At 45.2% G+C, this 18,126-nt stretch overlaps 1 protein-coding gene across 5 annotated transcripts in view; it reads right to left on the bottom strand.

Annotated features, from left to right (window-relative positions):
- The window catches only part of LOC140576753 (cyclin-dependent kinase-like 5), a 94,929-nt gene that overhangs the window by 57,144 nt on the left and 19,659 nt on the right, over positions 1–18,126 (bottom strand). For 4 of the 5 annotated variants that reach the window (XM_072696334.1, XM_072696333.1, XM_072696336.1 and 1 more), the window contains one exon: positions 15,716–15,750. The exons of the other annotated variant lie outside the window; for it this stretch is intronic. In XM_072696334.1, coding sequence (XP_072552435.1) covers positions 15,716–15,750 — 35 coding nt within the window. The remainder of the gene's footprint in view (positions 1–15,715; positions 15,751–18,126) is intronic. 5 annotated transcript variants of the gene reach the window in all.

The raw sequence follows: 18,126 nt of genomic DNA, 5'->3' as shown, positions 1-18,126 counted from the left end.
AGTTACCATATAAACAAAGTCCTTTAGAGTAGGTTTGGTGAGATATTTACCATTGTAGAGCAAACAGCCTTCACCACTGGACTGGATGAATGTAACATTTGGGGGTGTAAATATAACGAGTCAAGACTGTGATGTAACAGTTTTGGGGTTTTGGAATTGGCCTGTTTTCCAGCTCTGTTTCGGTTCCGCTGGATGTTCTTTTGAAGGTGGAAAAGCTGTGTTTGGGGTTCACGGTTTGTCACTTCCATGTACCGAACTCTAATTATTCAGCTGTTCCAAGACAAACAACACAGGATTCCATTCCAGTGCACCATTAAGACAAATAAGGCACTCGCTCCACGTCCCGCTGAAAGACGGCATGCACGGACATGCCAGCTAATGAGGCTAACACTGGTTGATGAGATTCTCAGCACACATGTCTGCAGTCAAGGACACTGTTAGAAGAGCTAGGACGAACAGTGGCTAAGCTAAAGGCAAGCCTCGATGTATAATTGTCTGAATTATTCGAACCATCAGACTGTCTGAGGGAGGAGAGGGCACATATCCCGTACCTCCCCTCAGGACCTGGCTGCCCAAACGGATGAATATAAATTTTAAGGAGGGCTTAAATTTTTAGCCGAAGACCAGTAAACAGCCGTACTTGCCTATATGACCCTTTTATCATTTTTTATTATTTATTATTAATTATTTATTATATATTTTATCCGACCCAATTTGGGCCACCAATTACTCAACCCGTACGTAACCCCCCCCCCCAAATCGCACACAATGTCCCCGTCACCAGTGAGAGGGGACTAGCACAGATGCATGCTCATTTTTCAAACTGCTGCCGAAGCAATATCCCCGACTCCAACGCACCAGCCTGCAGACACCACTGATGGCCAGAACCGCAACGAGGTGATGGGGAGCTCTATCTACCCACCCTGGAGAGAGTAAGGCCAATTGTGCTCTCTCTGGGCCTCGTCTGCCGATGACTAGCAGCTTGACTGGGATTTGAACCAGAATCAGAGATCGCTGATCATGGTGACAGCACCTTAGTCCCCTAATTTCTATAGATTTTTAAAGATTTTAGGTCTTTTAAGGTCTTTAAAGATGTACATTTACTGGATTAACCACCTTAACCGTCAAAAACACAGTGGCAGTAGATCACACCTCTGACTTGACGACTCTTCTGTAAGAAAAACTCTCCAACAGTCTTTAGTCACTGCGATTTGAGGCCTGTGGTTCGTGGTCTAATCTGAGTACAGCTGTAGTCTTCCAGAGAAATGAAGTCATTTGCTTGTGGGGGAAAAAAATAATAAGCTGCTAACTGGGTAAACAAGACAGTTTGGGACATCCATTCATTTAACACTTTAATTTGACAAGTTAAGACAAGTAGGAAAACACTGGAAGATAAAACCATGATGAGTGACATCATGGCAGGTTTGACAGACATAATTATCCCGTCGTCAGCTCGGTGCTTGTGAACTTAAGAGAAAGGTTTTGCACAGCAGAGCTGCGCGAGTGCATCACTCTTTAAAACTGGCATTTTCTTTTAAATATTACGAAACGGTTAAGAAGCAGGACATTTGATTTAGTCTTTGCCATCCTTATACATATGTGTCATTAACATGGGTCAAAAAGTACTCCATTTGATGGCATAGATCTATAATCAACACAGGCTTGCAGCACAAGTCTGCTGCCGTACAGCTGCAGCCCTATAACCTGGTTATCCAGGCCTGGCCTGGATGCTAGCCTGCTGATCTACACTCTTAAAAATAAAGGTGCAAAGTTTCTTTAAACGAGGCCATAGAAAGAAAAAAAAAGAATGGTCAGAAGGTTTAAACAAGCTGAAACTCAAAAAAAAAAAAAAAAAATATATATATATATATATATATATATATATATATATATGGAAGCGAAAAATTCTAAGAATTCAAAGAACCCTTTATAACTCCTTAATTTTTAGGAATGTAAATTACGTGTTCCCATTTCAACTGAGCATTTTAAACCTAAAAACCCAAACCGTGCAGATGTGAAAGCCAGAATTTTAGAAACCAGACACCTGCAATGGTCTCCAGAGCCATCATCATTTCAAGAAGAAAACCCATAAATTCTGCTGCACTCTGACACTAAAATACTTTTTTTTTTTAAGTTGTAACTGATGTGAAATTATTTAGTTAACTGAGTTGAACAAACTCAAATTCAAGGTATGACTACACACATATCATAAATAAGACCAGTCTAAGAACATTACCCAAAATGTGTGTTTTACTGGCTCCATGAATGCAAATTGTCAAAACTGTTATGCCAAAAAGATGTTCTTTAAAAAGTTATATAAATAACTTAAAATAAATAAATAAATAAGATAAAAAAGATGTTATTCCAAGTAATTTTGGCACATTTCTATTAGTCCAATCATCATGAAAATTTGAGACAATGTAAAAAACAAGCAGATTTAAATTCTGTCAGAAATTCAAAATGTTTTTTTTTTCTTTCCTGACAGCAACAAAATAGTGCTTGGTCCCCGATGATTGCCACTTACAATGTAACTCTCACAGCAGTTCCAGCATACGCATAGAAATCAACATGCTCTAGATCCTAACTTTTTTACTCAAGCCAACCTTTATTTTTAAGCCAGGTTAGAAACGTATTGAAGAAAGAAATCTGAATATGAGAACGTGAACCCTCCTGAAACATGCTTCTCTTTTCAAAGTTCTGACCAGCCATTGTGCTCACTCTGGCTCATAATGACAGAGTTTAAGTCCTGCTGGACCCGTGGGAGCCCCATTCGCTATATTAAGTTCAGGTAAACATGTACCAAGCCGGTCTAATGTGGTGCCACTATGGCCATGCCGCTTTGCCATCAGTGGCCAGAGTCTGAGAGAGCACGACTGGCTGTGCTCTCACAGGGTGGGTAGGTTTCGCTCTATAATCCCTCATCACTCTTGAAGTGATATTGGCCGATCCAGGCGTCTGTTAGCTGGGGACCTCTGAGCACGCCGGCTGCCCGGTCAGTTCAAAAATAGGTGGCGTTTCATGTATCAGAGGATATGTGTGTTACTTAAGTTAAGTGCTTACCTTCCTAGTTTTGGGAGCATTGCTAGTGCTATGAGGCGCTACGGACGGGAGGGTTCATTAGCAGTACCTGATTGGGATAAAAAGGGAAGAGTCGCTAACACTATTGACTGTGGTGATCTACAGTACGATACAGAAGCAGCAGATCGAGCATGGACTGGAACAGGCTGTTAGCATTCCTTTAATGACACTGACTCAGGGCAGGAGTCAGTGGGATCAGCAGTATTACCTCCAGATGCTCTGACCTCTTTTCTCCCCACAGCTGTGACTGTCGGAGCATGCCGGCGAAGGAACACAGATGCATGACTGGTAATAAGAGGATGCTTTGGAGAGCAAAGGAAGTGGAATCAATTCCAGTCTAGACAGCCCTCATCCCTAGTGTAGATTGCACCTCTGTAGTCCAACAGCCTCAAACCTCTGGAGGTGAGCAATTTTCGCCCATCAATTTTCACATGACATTAAGCCCCCCTGAAACCATATCCAAATCATAACTGACAAGCCACCCCATTCATGCATAAAATAAGTGAAGCACAGTAAACAGTAGATGAAGAAACAAGTGATGGTAGCAACAGTAACCATAGAAAGACACTAGCTGTGCTACTTGACCGTGACTGTGATAGGTCAAGTTTGCCAGGTTTTCCCATAACGTCCAATTAGTGCCAATGTTAAAATTAAAAAAATGATCTCCTGAGTCTTTTGACAAGCTGGCAGTTAGACAGTTGCTCCACTCTGGAGCTGTAAAACCATGTAAGGAACATTTCCTCAGAACTGTGTTTTAATGTAGGGTCATTTAGGGTACACTGAAGGCGTTTAGCAAATGTTCATCACCAAAGCGACTTACAAAAGTGCTTCACTGTTTACTCAGAAAATACCCTTAGCTAGTTTAGTTAGCTAGTACAGATTAGGATCCAGAAGATAGCTCTAAGTTTAGACGCTACTAAACACAAAAGCCAGTATGGAGACCACAATACTTGACATGCACTACACTGCTTGTCTACAGCTCTAGACCGGCCCTACGGTCTAACTGCTGCTCATCACGTGTTAGGAAGTCATAAGTTAAAGGCTTATCATTGGACCTGTCATTAGGGTTGGGCAGTACAGCGGTAGCACCATGTATGAAGAGGGTTTTTCAAAACGATGATGTGTCGATGTGTCAGATTTCTGTCGTGTGTCTATCCAGTCCATGGCCGAAAAGCACTTATTAAGTTTGATCTTGCACCGGTGACGACAATGAACTCGACCTGAAGGAGGCTGTGATTCACACATATCGATTTGAAGTATTTTGGTCCACTGATCTTCCGTTATCTCTGGACCTCGCTCCCAACTTCATTTTATAATTGATAATGAAGAGTTTTTAAAACATGACTGAATACATTTCAGAAACCATTCCCTGAATCTCTGGCTTACAGAGACACTTTTTCAGTACTCCTGCACAAGCATTAGGACATCTGCACTGCTTCCCAACCCATGAACTGTGAAATTAGACAACCCTGTTGCTTTTTGTGAGCAACCTATGACAGAAAACATGGACCATAGAGGACTGTGGTGTTGATGGGATTCAGTCTTTTGACAAGCAGGTAGTCAGTTAGACAGTTGCGCCAAAACATGTTACCAAGGTAAATTTACTCTGTGTAAACTTTTTATGTTGTGTATATTTTACAGCTCTAGACCGGCCCTATGGTCTAACTGCTGCTCATCAAGTGTGAGGAGATGAAAGGTGCGTTGCGATGCTCATTGCTATCCTACACCCTGCCAGCAGTCTATTTTCATGCCTTCCGCATACGTCGTTTAAATACCAACGATGCTTACAAATTTGTCTTGGTGGTCTCAAAATGAGGAGTGTTCAGGACAATTTCTGGCGTACGAAAAACACAGGAGCTCCACTGACTGAAAACAACCTGGGCAGACGTTCATCAGCAGTCAGACGTTCGTTGCTATCTTGGCAGTGAATTGCCAACACAGGCGCGTGCAGCCCGGCGCTCGTATCCCCACCAATGCTTGACACCACTGCAATAGCAACCCGCCAAAGTCAGTCAGACCGCACCTGGCTCTTAAAGGGAACGGCGAGAGACACTCTGATTGGTTTATTACTGCACCTTACGCCCAAAAAAACACACCCATGATTAATTAAGAGGCTTCGTACAAGCCTTTTGCCTGTCCTGAGACGTGCAAGCCGAACTTTTCCCGTCGTTACAATAGCAAAGACACCCCGACACGCCCTAAATCAAGCTGTACTGTGCCTAAGCTCACCTAAGATTGCTAAAATAGGGCCCTCATAAGATCAAATTGAGGGGGCGGAGCCACAGACTAAACATCTTACATAGTATTTAATCAATTTTAGCTGCAGCTAATTTGCTAATGTACTAAAGGGACTTAATATGTACTGTCAAGCTGAGATGCAGATGTAGAAATGTGAGTTAGGAGAACTTTTGACTAAACTAAGTTGAGTTGACTCAAAAAACCCTCCATAATCACTCACTGCATCATTTGAAATTGGCCTAAATTTGCATGTTTTGCCAATTCCGTGCAAAAACATGACTAAAGGGATTCTCACACCAAATGTACCAGGATAAAAATCCCGCTTCCTGAGCGTTCCTAGCGTGCACTGCAGGCCCGTTCCACTGTTCTCTCTCTCTCACCTGCACATAATCCATCGTACTGTATCCCATCGTCTCTCTGATGTGTGCATGGCACAGCAATGCTGGATGCCGCTGTTGTAGGTCATCCATTAATCTTTGCATTTACAATTATCTCTCTGCCACAACGCGTCCCCCCGAAGAGAGCTGACGAGCCCTGCTCAATGCTACACCACTCAATTAGCCCTGGCAGGTAGAGTAAGACAAGAGCCGGAGTGCTCTCGGTGACTCAGTGCCGCTTTTTTAATGCTCAGGCAGGGGTAAGGGGGGGGGGGGGGGGATAGGGGGGCTACAGAGAGAGCGAGAAAGAGAAATTTGCAGTTCCGTATCAGCACTTACACGATATACACAGGTTAGAATGCTGCGGATGATGATCGTATTCGTACAGGTTCTTCGTATCCAGGCACAGAGCATAGCAGGAGAACGTAAAACCCTGAGGTTCTGGCCAAACCCAAGGCCTGGGAATTCCATAAATTGCATTAACGAGTTTATCTAATCATCCAGTCGTGTGGCAGCAGTGAAAATCCTACAGTGCAGCAGCTTCAGGTACTGTTCTCATCAACCATCAGAACGGGTAAAAAAAATGATCTCTGTATTTTCGAGCTTGCCGTGATTGCTGGTGTCAGAATGGGAGGTTTGAGGATTGCTACAACGGCTGATCTCCAGGCATTGCACAACACCATGTCCAACCTTGATGCAGACGGGCTACAACAGCAGAAGAACCGAACTGAGCTGGATTTCTTTCAGCCAAGAACAGAAAGCTGAGGCTGCAGTGGCTCAGCACAGGCTCGCCGACGCTGCTCAGTTGAAGACGTGATCTGATTAATTTGGATTTCTGCTGAGGCTCACAGATGGTAGGGTCAGAATCTGGCATCAACAGCACAACACAAATCCATGGGTCCAACCTGCCTTGTGTGAAGCACAAGTCCAGTCACAGTCAGAGACGGAAGCTCAGCTGCTGCCCACAGGACGCTGCTGGCTGGTTGGTGGACTATTCTCAGTGACCCACCACCCAAACACTTCCTGCTCTGTGGTGGTCAGTCCTGTGGGGTGGTCCTGAGCTTTGAAGAACAAACAGGGGGAAAGGAGTCTATTAACAAAGCATGCAGAGAACCAGATGGATACAGTCTGGAATTTAATATATGGGAAGTGGAGCTGATATAATAGACACGAAGGCGGTGTTAATGATAGGGCTGATCTGTGCATATACTTTGGTGCAGAATTCAGATCTGACCTCTTTGCACAGTTTATAGACATCATGGTGATTCATCCTTAGAATGGCCATTTGCCAAATATCACTGGATATGACTGTGCTTGACAGCCATATTACTTAACGGAATACATTAGCTATAGCCAGGCTTAAACATGGAGCTCGACTTCACCCAAGTCAGCTAGGCGACGGAAAGTTGAACGGAGTGCACCTCTAAAAAGTCTCACCATTCCTCTCAAGTTTTTACACTTGATGAAATCAACTGCATTGGCCTAAAGCTCCCAACTGGGCCATGTATATGCCTGCCTGCTCACAAGACGCTGAGTCATCCCCAAGCCCTCAGACTCCAAGGCTTCAAATACGATGCTCAAAAAAAAATGTCCGGTCATCGATAAGAAGACCCAAGATTACTCGTAGAAGTCCAGCCATGTGTGAGTCACGCCTTCATTAAGTCTCAAATTGCCACAGAATGCATTTATTGAGCATTTAACTTGATATTTGACGTATAAATAGTAAGTATTTGACTTTGGTTGGGGTGAAAAATGCATTTACCACCCTGTTATTTTTTTTTTATTTTTTTAAATAACTTCCTTAAAGATGCTTATTACTTTTATTTCACATATTTTCTATAACAAACTGCTCTGATTAGCTGGTGTACACCACCAGTATGGCTCACAGGAGCCACGTAGCTTAGCATAGCATAGCAACTCCTCTCAGTGCCTGTCATTTTGGTGCAGTGCGTGGTTAGCTAGGTGAAGAGACTGTGGTTAGCGCTAGTCTGAGCCGATGTTGGAGAGAAGAGATGGTAAAAGCTTGCTGGCTAGCATTAGCTTTTAGCCTAGGATGGATAGCTGCTCACTTCCTTTGCTTTCGCTTCCTCGCTCATGAAGTTTTGTGACCTCGGCGGACACTGGCACAGGAAAGGCTGCGGCTACAGGGGCTGGTTCCTGTAGGAGATGGTGGTGGTGATGAGCTGCTCTCCAGTATCAACAACAGCGTATTCTCCTGAAGCCGCTGTCACGCTGTACCGTTTCTCCAGTTTTGACTTGGGCTTCTGTAGTAGGCGGGGTTTATGTCAGTTTTAAGGGGCGTGGTCAAGACTGTGATGTAACAACTGTGGGGTTTTGGAAATGGCCCGTTTACAGCCAAGTTTCAGAAGCTTTGGCTAAAACCATGACTGTGAGAAGACCTTCCTGGCCTTTGCAGGAGTAAAATAGAGGTAGAGGGCGCTCTGTCCTCCCCATCACAGGCGTCTTTTAGCCGGTGTGGTGGAGCTGGGCAGCCGTGTCAGATGCCTGGTGATGCCACATCGGCTGCAGTTTGAAAAGAGGCGGTGGCTGGCTTTACATGTATCGGAAGAGACCTGTGCTAAGTGCGTACCCTCCTGGCTTCGCGAGCATTGCTAGTGCTAGGGGGAGCGACGAACAGGTGGGTTATGGTGCCCACAAGGCATCTGGGTGCAACCTACCAGAGTAAAGTGGGCGGGGAGGGCGGAGGGGTAATGTAATCCCCCCCACTCATGCTCAAATCACTGGGCTTTTTATAACCAGGCTGTTAATTGACTGATCTCCTACTAGTTCCTATGCAGTTTCAGCCGTTCCTAAACAGCGATTATTATTATGGTTGTTGATGTTGTTTGTGTTATTGTTGTTGTTTACAGACTCTCTAAAATGAGTCATTTTTGATGCATGCAGCAGTTCTAAAACCACAGACCGACCTAATCAGGAGATCTTATGCTGTTGCTGATGTTTTGCCTTCTACTTATTTAATAGAGGAACCCAAACCGCAGGCTCAGTGGGGTCTCGTGACAGCAGCAGGCACGTTCAATGTTTGTTGATGATTTCTGAAGCCAAAAAAAGGAGCTGTAGTCGCAGCCACGTCATTCAGAGCCCATGAATACAGATGTAGCAATAGGTGTTTTGCTGCGATTCGGGTGGGTGAATAAGGCCTCCGGTGGTATTGGTTGGGAATGGAAGGCCCTGTTGTGCGCAGCTGTTTGCGCTGTTGGCTGTGGATCAGTCAGTGTGCGAATTATAAAGCTCAGTAATTACAGGCTCTGATGCACCGAGGCTCTTTCTTTTCCCAGACACTCTCTAGTCTCTTTCTACTGGGTTCACACACACACACACACACACACATACAAACATACACACGCAAATAACACCATTCTGTTGCGACGTACGCTAATCAGCCATAACATTGAAACCACTGACAGGTAAATTGAACAACACTGAATAGCACTTTTCAAGGGATGGGATCCACACCGATCACCCCTAACACCAAAACCACCTGTCCAATATAGGTCCCTCCTGCTGCCAAAACACAGCTCTGACCCGTCGAGGCATGGACTGCACAGGAACTCTGACATTAGCATCCTGTAAGTTACGAGGCATGGCCTCCACGGGCATCAATGAGCCCTGGGCACCCATGACTGTCCCATGCCCTGGACACCGATTGTCTTTGCACTTGGTGCAGTTGTGATGGTTGTGTGAGGTTCTGACCACTGCATACCGGGAACACCCCAAAGGACCCCCCAAAGCTGACTTGCTCTCTGCTGTACATATCCCACCCCTTGACAGATACCCCTGTACCAGATCATCAATGACATTCACTTCACCTGTCAGTGGTTTTAATGTTATGGCTGATCGACGTACATATTAGGCAGCAAGTGAACAGTCGGTTCTTGAAGGTGATGTGTCTGAGGCAGGGGCCAAATTGTGGGTCAGAGCATCTCCAAAATGACAGGCAGGTCTTGTGGGGTGTTCCTATGGTAGGTATGGTAGGTCCTATGTAGTGGGTAGATGCCCTGTACCCGTCCTGATACTACCACCCCCAAGCTTAACAGCTGGGATGAGGTACTTACATTGGAAGGCTTACATTGGATTGGCGTAAAAGATCTGCTGGTGACATTTTGGAGCCAGATACCAAAGGACACCTTTAGAGGTCTTGTGCGGTCCAGGCCTTGACCGATCTGAGCGGTTGGTGGTCCAAGGAGGACCCTGTGGTTATCTGAAAGCCTTCTGATGACAGGCAGCTCTGCCTCAAGAAAAAGGAGAAAGAAGCTAAATCCTAAAGGTGAGGTCAGCAACCCATTCAGGGAACACAACACAAGAGAAGGACTGCTGGGTGAACATGATCAACAGCAGATGACTGGGAAAGCTCTGGGAAAGCTAGGACTGCCATTGCTTGTACATTTGTTCTTCGACCGTTGGGCGGTTTGCCATTTACTGGCCTCGGATGTCTTTTCACAGTGTGAGAGCTTGAGCCTCACACAAAAAACCTTGACGCACACAGAACTTCATCTGTCCATCTTTATCTGATTGTGCTCCAGCGAGGAGGCTCCAAGGTCACCTTTAATTTAAGTTGCGCCAACATCACTCTGCTAATCTCTCACATAGCGAGAGAGAGAGAGTAAGAGAGAGAGAGAGAGAGAGAGAGGTTCAGGGATGTGTCTTCATTCATTCCGAATCGCTCTTGAAGGCGAAAACGCCACACATCACTTTAATGGACCAAAAAAAGAGGACACCACTATTAAATATAGACTGGACTGTACTTCTTGTCAGAGTACTTTCTGAGACGTGTCCACACCTTTATTAATTTAGTCTGCCTGCAAGTTTTCGGAGCTCTAACGAGGCTTTTCCAGGACAGCCATAAAATCCCACACAGCCCAGTATAGCGAGACCTACTTTGCATGTTGAGGCTGCAATAGCTGTGCCTCTGAGCGGCTTAGACTAAGACTAAGACTAAGATGCTATGACACTATGACCCAAGGAGCGCGAGTTGGAATCCTGGGTTGTGCTGCTTCGCCATCAGCAGCCTGAGCCTGAGAGAACACAACTGGCTAAGCTCTTTCTAGGTGGGTAGATGATGACGATCCCCTCATCACATTGTGATGCCAGCATAGGTGTCTGTCAGCTGATGTGTCTGAGCAGGGGATCCAGCGCCTTGGCTGCCTAGCGATGTTGCATGAGGTGGTGTCTGGCTTCACATTTATCGGAGGAGGCTTGTCCTGACCTTCCTAGCGTCGGGAGCTTTGCAAGTGATGGGGGAGTCCTCTAGCTCAGCTAATTCATCCATTTGTCTAGTCTTTGTTTCAACCACTGTGTTAAAAGCGCCATCTGGTGTCCTCGAGGTACCCCACAATAATGTGCATTAATGGCCGGCAGCAGTGCGGACATTCTCAGAAGGTAAATAAAAGAGTTGAGGTTCTGCAAAAACATTAAAACAGACCATAATATCTGACCCTTTATAAAACTCTCACTGAAACGCTCTGTTTTACCAGCGGGAGAACCGGGAGAACCGCTCACTCGCCTTTCTCTGTTTATAAACCAGCACTGAAGAACCCATTCAGAACTGACTGGAGGCTAACGCTAACGCTAACACACACTATAGACACACCAAACACACACAGCACATTCACCCACTATAAACCAGTATATCAGTCCAGAGTGTGTACCCCTCCACACACACACAGGAAGTGATCAGACTGCAGCGTTGTAGAGGAGCTGGGAGCTGATTGGTCAGGGAGGAGATCAGACTGGATTATAAGATATTAAACATTATAAAACAGTGATTTTAAGAAAAGTCTCGACTAAACTAAATCAGTCAGTCCAGAAAGTCTGATGATAGAAACTGATACTGAACATAAAGAGACTTTACTGACTGTATTAATCAGCAGCTCGTCTGATCTAAACTGTGGGGCTGGATTATTTATATAAGATCAAAGATCGGATCGGTATCGGCTGATACTCAGCATTAAGAGACTCGGATCAGGAAACAATCAGAAAAATTTACTTTCTCTTTATATATAAATATCTATATATATATATATATATATATCCTCAGTCATGCCCTTAACTCTGACTGCGCCCCTGCATTCTTATGAATGGCCTACAATAAGCACACAGACACAACCAGCACGAGCATGAACAGCACAAGCAGGTGACATAATCAGCTCTGTTGACGAAAACAGGACAGGAAGAAATCATGACCTGCTGATGCCCACAGTAAAAACGCAAAGCTATACAGCCAGATGGTCCAGATACAGTATATAGCCAACAGGTCCCTCCAGCATTGCGCTGAGGGCTGGGGTACGGTCCAATGTTAACAGAATGGAGTTGGAGCACATTCCGCCAAGGCCATCTGCTCCGCCCGGCAGCTAAGAGCCCTGAGGCGCTGGGACCGAGCGCGCTGCCCGTGGCAGCACCGTGGTTATTCATAGGCTTACACGCCCTCTGTTAGCATTCTAAGGGTACGTGCTTCTGTTTGACAAGGAATCTGGAACCTTTTTCGTACCAGTACCGAGCTAAAATGCTTTTTTTTTGGAGAGCTGATGGATGACGGATTGCGGGCTTTCCTGCTTAAACACACCTGATTTCACTAAGCAGTTCGTTTCCAGGTTCAGTGGTTGTATCAGAGCTGAGAAATGTCGCACAAGCTATGTTGGACTGTGGCCTTCGGCTCCCAACCCCGGCACTTGAGTTAGGAGGCTAGTAATGGGGAAAGTAAAGGCCCACCTAGGCCTATATCGATATGATCCAGTGGATCAGTATCAGGGCTGATCCAGGCCTATTTTAATGGATTTTAATCCAAATCTAGCTCCAAGTCTTTAAACTGCGATGTTCAGAGCGCCATCTAGTGTCCCCAAGGCACCATTAATGTACATTAATGGCCAGCAGCACTGCGGACATTCTCCGAAGTTCTCTGAACGTTCTCTGACTGCACTGTTTAAAGGAGCTGGGAGCTGATTAGTCAGGCTAGTGATGGAGGCTAGTAATGGCACTGTTACTGTTACTGTTATCAGAAGGAATCCCAGGGTAACAACAAGGACCTACAGGGCTCTCTTATATTGAGTAATGTCAATGTGCATCTACCAGGCAATCACTGAACAAGAAATGGTGCGGACGGCAGGATAGCAAGGGAGACATGGCTGCCCCTGGAGAGGCTAGAAGACGTTGGTAGGATGTTCTGTGGACAGCTGAATCCACGTTAGAATGTAGTTCATTCTTAGCAAAGACCAAACCTTGCATACCAGCTGTTAAGCATGGGGGTGGCAGTTTCAGAATTAGTCCAGAATGATTTCCCCTTTTTTTTTTAATAATTTCTGAATATTATTAATAAATAATTTAGAATATATTGCCCAGCCCTATTTAAAGCATCATGCAAATATAAATTTGGATCAGATAAGCCATGCTTTTGTCCATTTTCTAAGCAAGCGTACTGTAGACTTGCTTACATTCAAAACGAAAGTAGGAAAGCTCTGGTTCCTCAAAGTGAAATGAAAGCTCCAGCTCTAGAGACTCGACTGCAGAGTCAATTACCAGCTGTTCTCCACCTGTATTAAAAGACTTCTAATTACACACATTTTTTTTTTGCTGCTTTTAGAAGTGATGTCATGTCCCTCCCTTCTTCCTCCCCACCGCCACCAGTTTGGTTCCGACAGCTGCCCGGGATAGGCTCCACCCCCTGCCTCTAGGTTCAGCGGGATCTGTGAAAGTCCCGATGTTGTAAGACCTGACCTGGGCTGACGACGGATAACAATCAACAGAAGACAATTTACCTTTACATTTTAGGTTTGAATTTTATATAACAGTTTTAGTGAAATACTGCTAAATATAGCGGGGAAAAATAGCCAAATATTATGTATTATGCTGACAATGATGAAAACCTGTGGGTCGTCAATACTGGCCGATTCATCTCTTTCCCATCTTAAATAGTCCCCTATTTCAGAGAATCAAAGCTGGTCTGAGACTTTATATTCATATTTTTACTCCGGTCCCTGTCCAGCCCCTCACACTTCGGTCTAAAGCGCGACAGATGTAGAGAAGGTCATTTTCAGAACACAGGCGGCGTCTTCACACAAGCAGAGCCACCGACAGGCTCAGACACTAAAAAAAGCCATCTAGAAATAACACCGCATCCCTTTTCCTGGCATTCTGCCATTAGCTCTCATGTCAACATGGAGCCGTGCGGCGGGGTGGAGGAACGCCACATTGCATGAGCACAACCTGTCTTGAACGAATCGCGAGGCTCATCTGACCACGGGCAAAGAACTCTCTCTAGTCATTGTGTGATTCGGGGGTGTGAATCGACGAGCGGACACTGAACTGATTCATTGGATTTGAATTTAATTTAAAAGTATTTTTTTGGTAAATAAAGTAAATAAACTTCCATTTAAGAAGATATAGGCGGGTAAGAGAGCTCTTACGATTCTAGGCTCTCAGAGATTAATGCGCCACCACAATGGCCTGGAGTTGGAATCCCGAGACATGCCGCTTTGCCATCAGTAGCAGGAGTCAGAGTGAGCACAACTTGCCGCTTTCTCCCCTCCCTACTCTTAAAGACTGGCATTTCTGCCACTGCTGGTAGACCAGTATGACCGTACGCTTCCATACACCTGCAGATTCAGCAGCTACTTCCTTCACACTATGGTCTTTGACACCACGCCCAAATGCCGTCTTTGCTTTGCGACCCATTTTCCACACATCCAATAAGACGTTCACTGCACTGCACCACCTTCTTTTTAGTCTATGAGTCCCGTCACACAACCCACAGGTATTTATAGCCTGACATCTGCAGGAGCCGGACGTTACTACCACCTTAAACATGCAAGGTGACCCATTTTTGTCCAGGGAGCTTAAATTACCCTAAATGTACAGCGTGCATGTTTTTCATTGTTGTCTATCATTCTTAAATCACCCCATCATGATGAAGTGCTGCTTATCTGACTTGTTGAATGAGAACACCTGTCAAAAACGAAGCTCCTCAGGTGTGCGTCGATACTTTCCTACTAACAAGCAACAGATATAGGTCAGCTCATCACTAGCCCCTGCTCTCCACCAAGGCTTAAACTTGGTTAAATCGAGCGTGTTATCCCTAAATGACCCAAATTCACAGCTGAGTGAATGTAGGCCATCAATTTCGACAGTACACAGTGCTGGCAATAAACTGCCACAATAGATATGTTCCTTCAAAGTCCGCTAAGCTGTGCTGGAAGCTCTGCTTGTACGAGAAAGTTGCAGTATGTGCCGCCTTGTAGGAAAGGTAGATACCAAGCAGGATCTTTAGTACAGTACACACTTGGATAGGCATGTGCCATCACAGTTTACCTTATGTAAGATCTTCAGCCCAATCAAAAAGCTACCTAGATACCAGAATAGTCATGGCCCAGTTTTGGCCCACTCTTACTACTTTTATCCGGCCCACATAATGCCAACAAACGAAGGCAAAATCTGGGCACTTCTCCCAAATCTGGGCACCAGAAAACTCTAGGCCAGGATTTGTCCAAAACTGAGATGCTTACAAACATTTCACATGGTAGGTTGTAGAGGTGGGGGGGTACATGTGTCCCAGAGCATAGCCGGGCCAGTTTTGGCCCACAATATGCTTGGCATTGCCATTGCTGAACCACAATTTCCTCAACTGGGCCATATTTGGCCACAGGGTTGTGTACACTGTTCCAGTCCAGCTCACTATTCACAGGCCTCTTGTTAATTCAGACCCTGCCAGGACTCATCCAGGACTAATGGAGTCACGTCAGCCCCCTCAGCCCTGGGAAAAACATGGAACCATGGGCAAATAAGAGTTCCTTGTAAATATAAGGCCCTGGAAATATACGAATATATATATATATATATATATATATATATATATATATATATGGTCCTGGGAATACAGGACCCTGGGGAATTTGGAAGTCCTGGGCTTTTTTGTACAGATATGGCCCAGAGAACATATAAGGACGACCCTAATGTGTGGAGGTCTGTGAAACCCGCTGCTGAGACAAGAGTTGAAGAGTTTTCTTGCGTCTTACCTTGTGTCTGCACTTGAGCACGACCCCATATGCTCCTAGACAAGTAAGAGAGAGACAAAAAAGAGAGAGTGAGAGTAATGAGAAAAATGGCAAACCAGTTCTTCAGCTTAACGTGTCCATGACAGTTAGCATGACCTGCAGCTCATTAAATCACCCGTAAAGCCACCTTCAGGGATGAGTTTCTCACTGAGGCCTTCCAATTACATACACAAGATCTACACCCAACCCAACCCTAACCTCAACCTCAACAACCACAGGGTCAGGTTGCCAAAAGACACTCATCAGACCTCTCTGAGAACGTCCTTGGGCGTGGCCTTAATATTCGGCTGATTCTAATGAGCTGTTTACGTTACCGTGGCAGCACACACAAATGCTTGAGACAAAGTGGTGTTTTTTTTTGCTCTTTACTCTTCAGGCTTTACTGAGGTTCTTATATCTGGAACTGAGTTACCAGCCCATATATAGATACAATGGAATAGTACGGGTGATCTCCCCGCCAACGCGACCTTCCATCCATCCCGGCACACAGCCATTCAATTCTGTGGTGATGCAGAGATGCGACGGGCACTGGACGTGAGGGACGATGGGGCGTGCAAGGTAGCAGCTCCCCCAGTCGTGGCTTGAGATTTAGCTCACCAGGTTTAGCTTTAGATTCAGCTTTGGCTCTCCAGGTTGCTCAAACTGGCCTAAACTTGACCCACTTTTAGGACCCCTGGTTTATTTATTATTGGTAAGATCTTCATAAGACTTTGTTACATTGTACATTTACACTGGGGGCCCTGAGGAGCCAGATTAACACAACCACAACCTGTGTGTTTGGGGTCATTGTCCTGTTGAACAACCCAACCCAGGTTTCAACCATCTAGCTGATGGTTTAAGGTCATGCTGAAGAATTCTAAGGTAGTCCTCCTTCTTCATTATTCCATCCACTTGCTCCTGTGCAATGTCCAAAAGCTCCAAAAGATGCTTCTACCACCACCATGCTTAACAGTTGGTACAGTGTACTCAGGGCTGAATGCCTCACCTTTACTCCTCCACGCATTTTTATATCTCAACTGACCATAAAACCTTCCTCCAGAAAGCCTTTTGTGGTTCAGTTGCAATCTTTAGTTGAGCCTGAAGGCGTCGTTTATTAGACAGCGACCCCTCACAGTCCACGCTGGTGTCAAACTGGCTCGGCTGTGGACAGCGACACTGGCGCTCCAGCAGCTCCCAGTTTAGGCTGATCCTTGGTGGTTCTTCTTCTTGACCCAATGAACCAATTTCTTTTCAGCTCAGGGTGACAGTTTGGGCCTTCTTCTAGACCTAGGCTAAGATTTCTACACCTCCCCATAACATCTTGCATGGGCAGCTGGTCCCAGTACAGAGCTAAATACGTGACCACACGTTCTCTGTACATAGGCCTGATAAGGACTGAACTGTGAGGAGCCTCTGTGATGACAAGCTAGAGCATGTTTCGTCTCTGGAGGAACAAATCGATTGATTGTTCACTGAGTGAGAACGCCGAGTTCCTTTGCTCGGTGTCACCTCCGGCGAGCGAATGTGCCATTCAGGTAAACAAAGTTACAAAGCCCTCTGGGGAACGCGCTTAAGGACAGTGGGCCGGTATTCATTACAGTATTGTGAGAAGCAAAACAAAAGGTGAGTCAAATGAGTGGGAGCTGGTTTTAATTGAATCTTTCGAGCGCGGCTGTCAGAAACACTGTGCATATGGTGTTCGTATACATGCATATGGAAGTGTGAGGGTGAAGACAGAATTGCTGGATTGAAGAGCACTGTATATGGGTGTGTGTGTGTGTAAGTGGGGCACAGTAGGCATTGGTGGGGTTTGGCAGGAGAGATGCTATCGGCGTTATCTGTGGCACAAATCGAAACTCCCTGAGGAGCTGAGAGCACTGAGAGCTCCTCAGGAACTCATCCAGTAAAGATCAGTGCTGGCACAGACACACACACACACACACACCAGGCAAGAGATAACCTGCAAATTGAATTAATCAGAGGCAGGTCAAACCCAACACACAGGGCAAAACTGAGAGACACCGGAGGAATGAGGACAGACCAAACAAAGGCCAAACCACAGGTGGGTTTGAAAGGAACAGCAGACAGCTTAGGACAGTTCATTAAATACAGTGGTGCGCAAACTTTGTGAAGCCTTCAGAAGTTTCTAGGTTTCGGGATGAATTTGGCCTAGAACTTCCTAGAAAGTCCTAAATATATTTATATAGTCTAAATATTAGACTAGGTCATTTATATATTGAGGAAAATGATCTAATATTAATCTGTGAGTGGCAACCGTAATACAGCATTCTTCTTCTTCTTATTATAAATATTATAGTAATAATTCCCTTAATCTGGATGCAGTGGAAACACACAGACGGGGCAGTCAGATAAAACCGTTACAGAGCTGTAAG

This window comes from Salminus brasiliensis, chromosome 14 (assembly GCF_030463535.1).
Source record: "Salminus brasiliensis chromosome 14, fSalBra1.hap2, whole genome shotgun sequence".
Taxonomy (NCBI): domain Eukaryota; kingdom Metazoa; phylum Chordata; class Actinopteri; order Characiformes; family Bryconidae; genus Salminus; species Salminus brasiliensis.
Note: the sequence above shows the minus strand (reverse complement) of the source record. Positions and strands in the feature narration are given on the sequence as shown.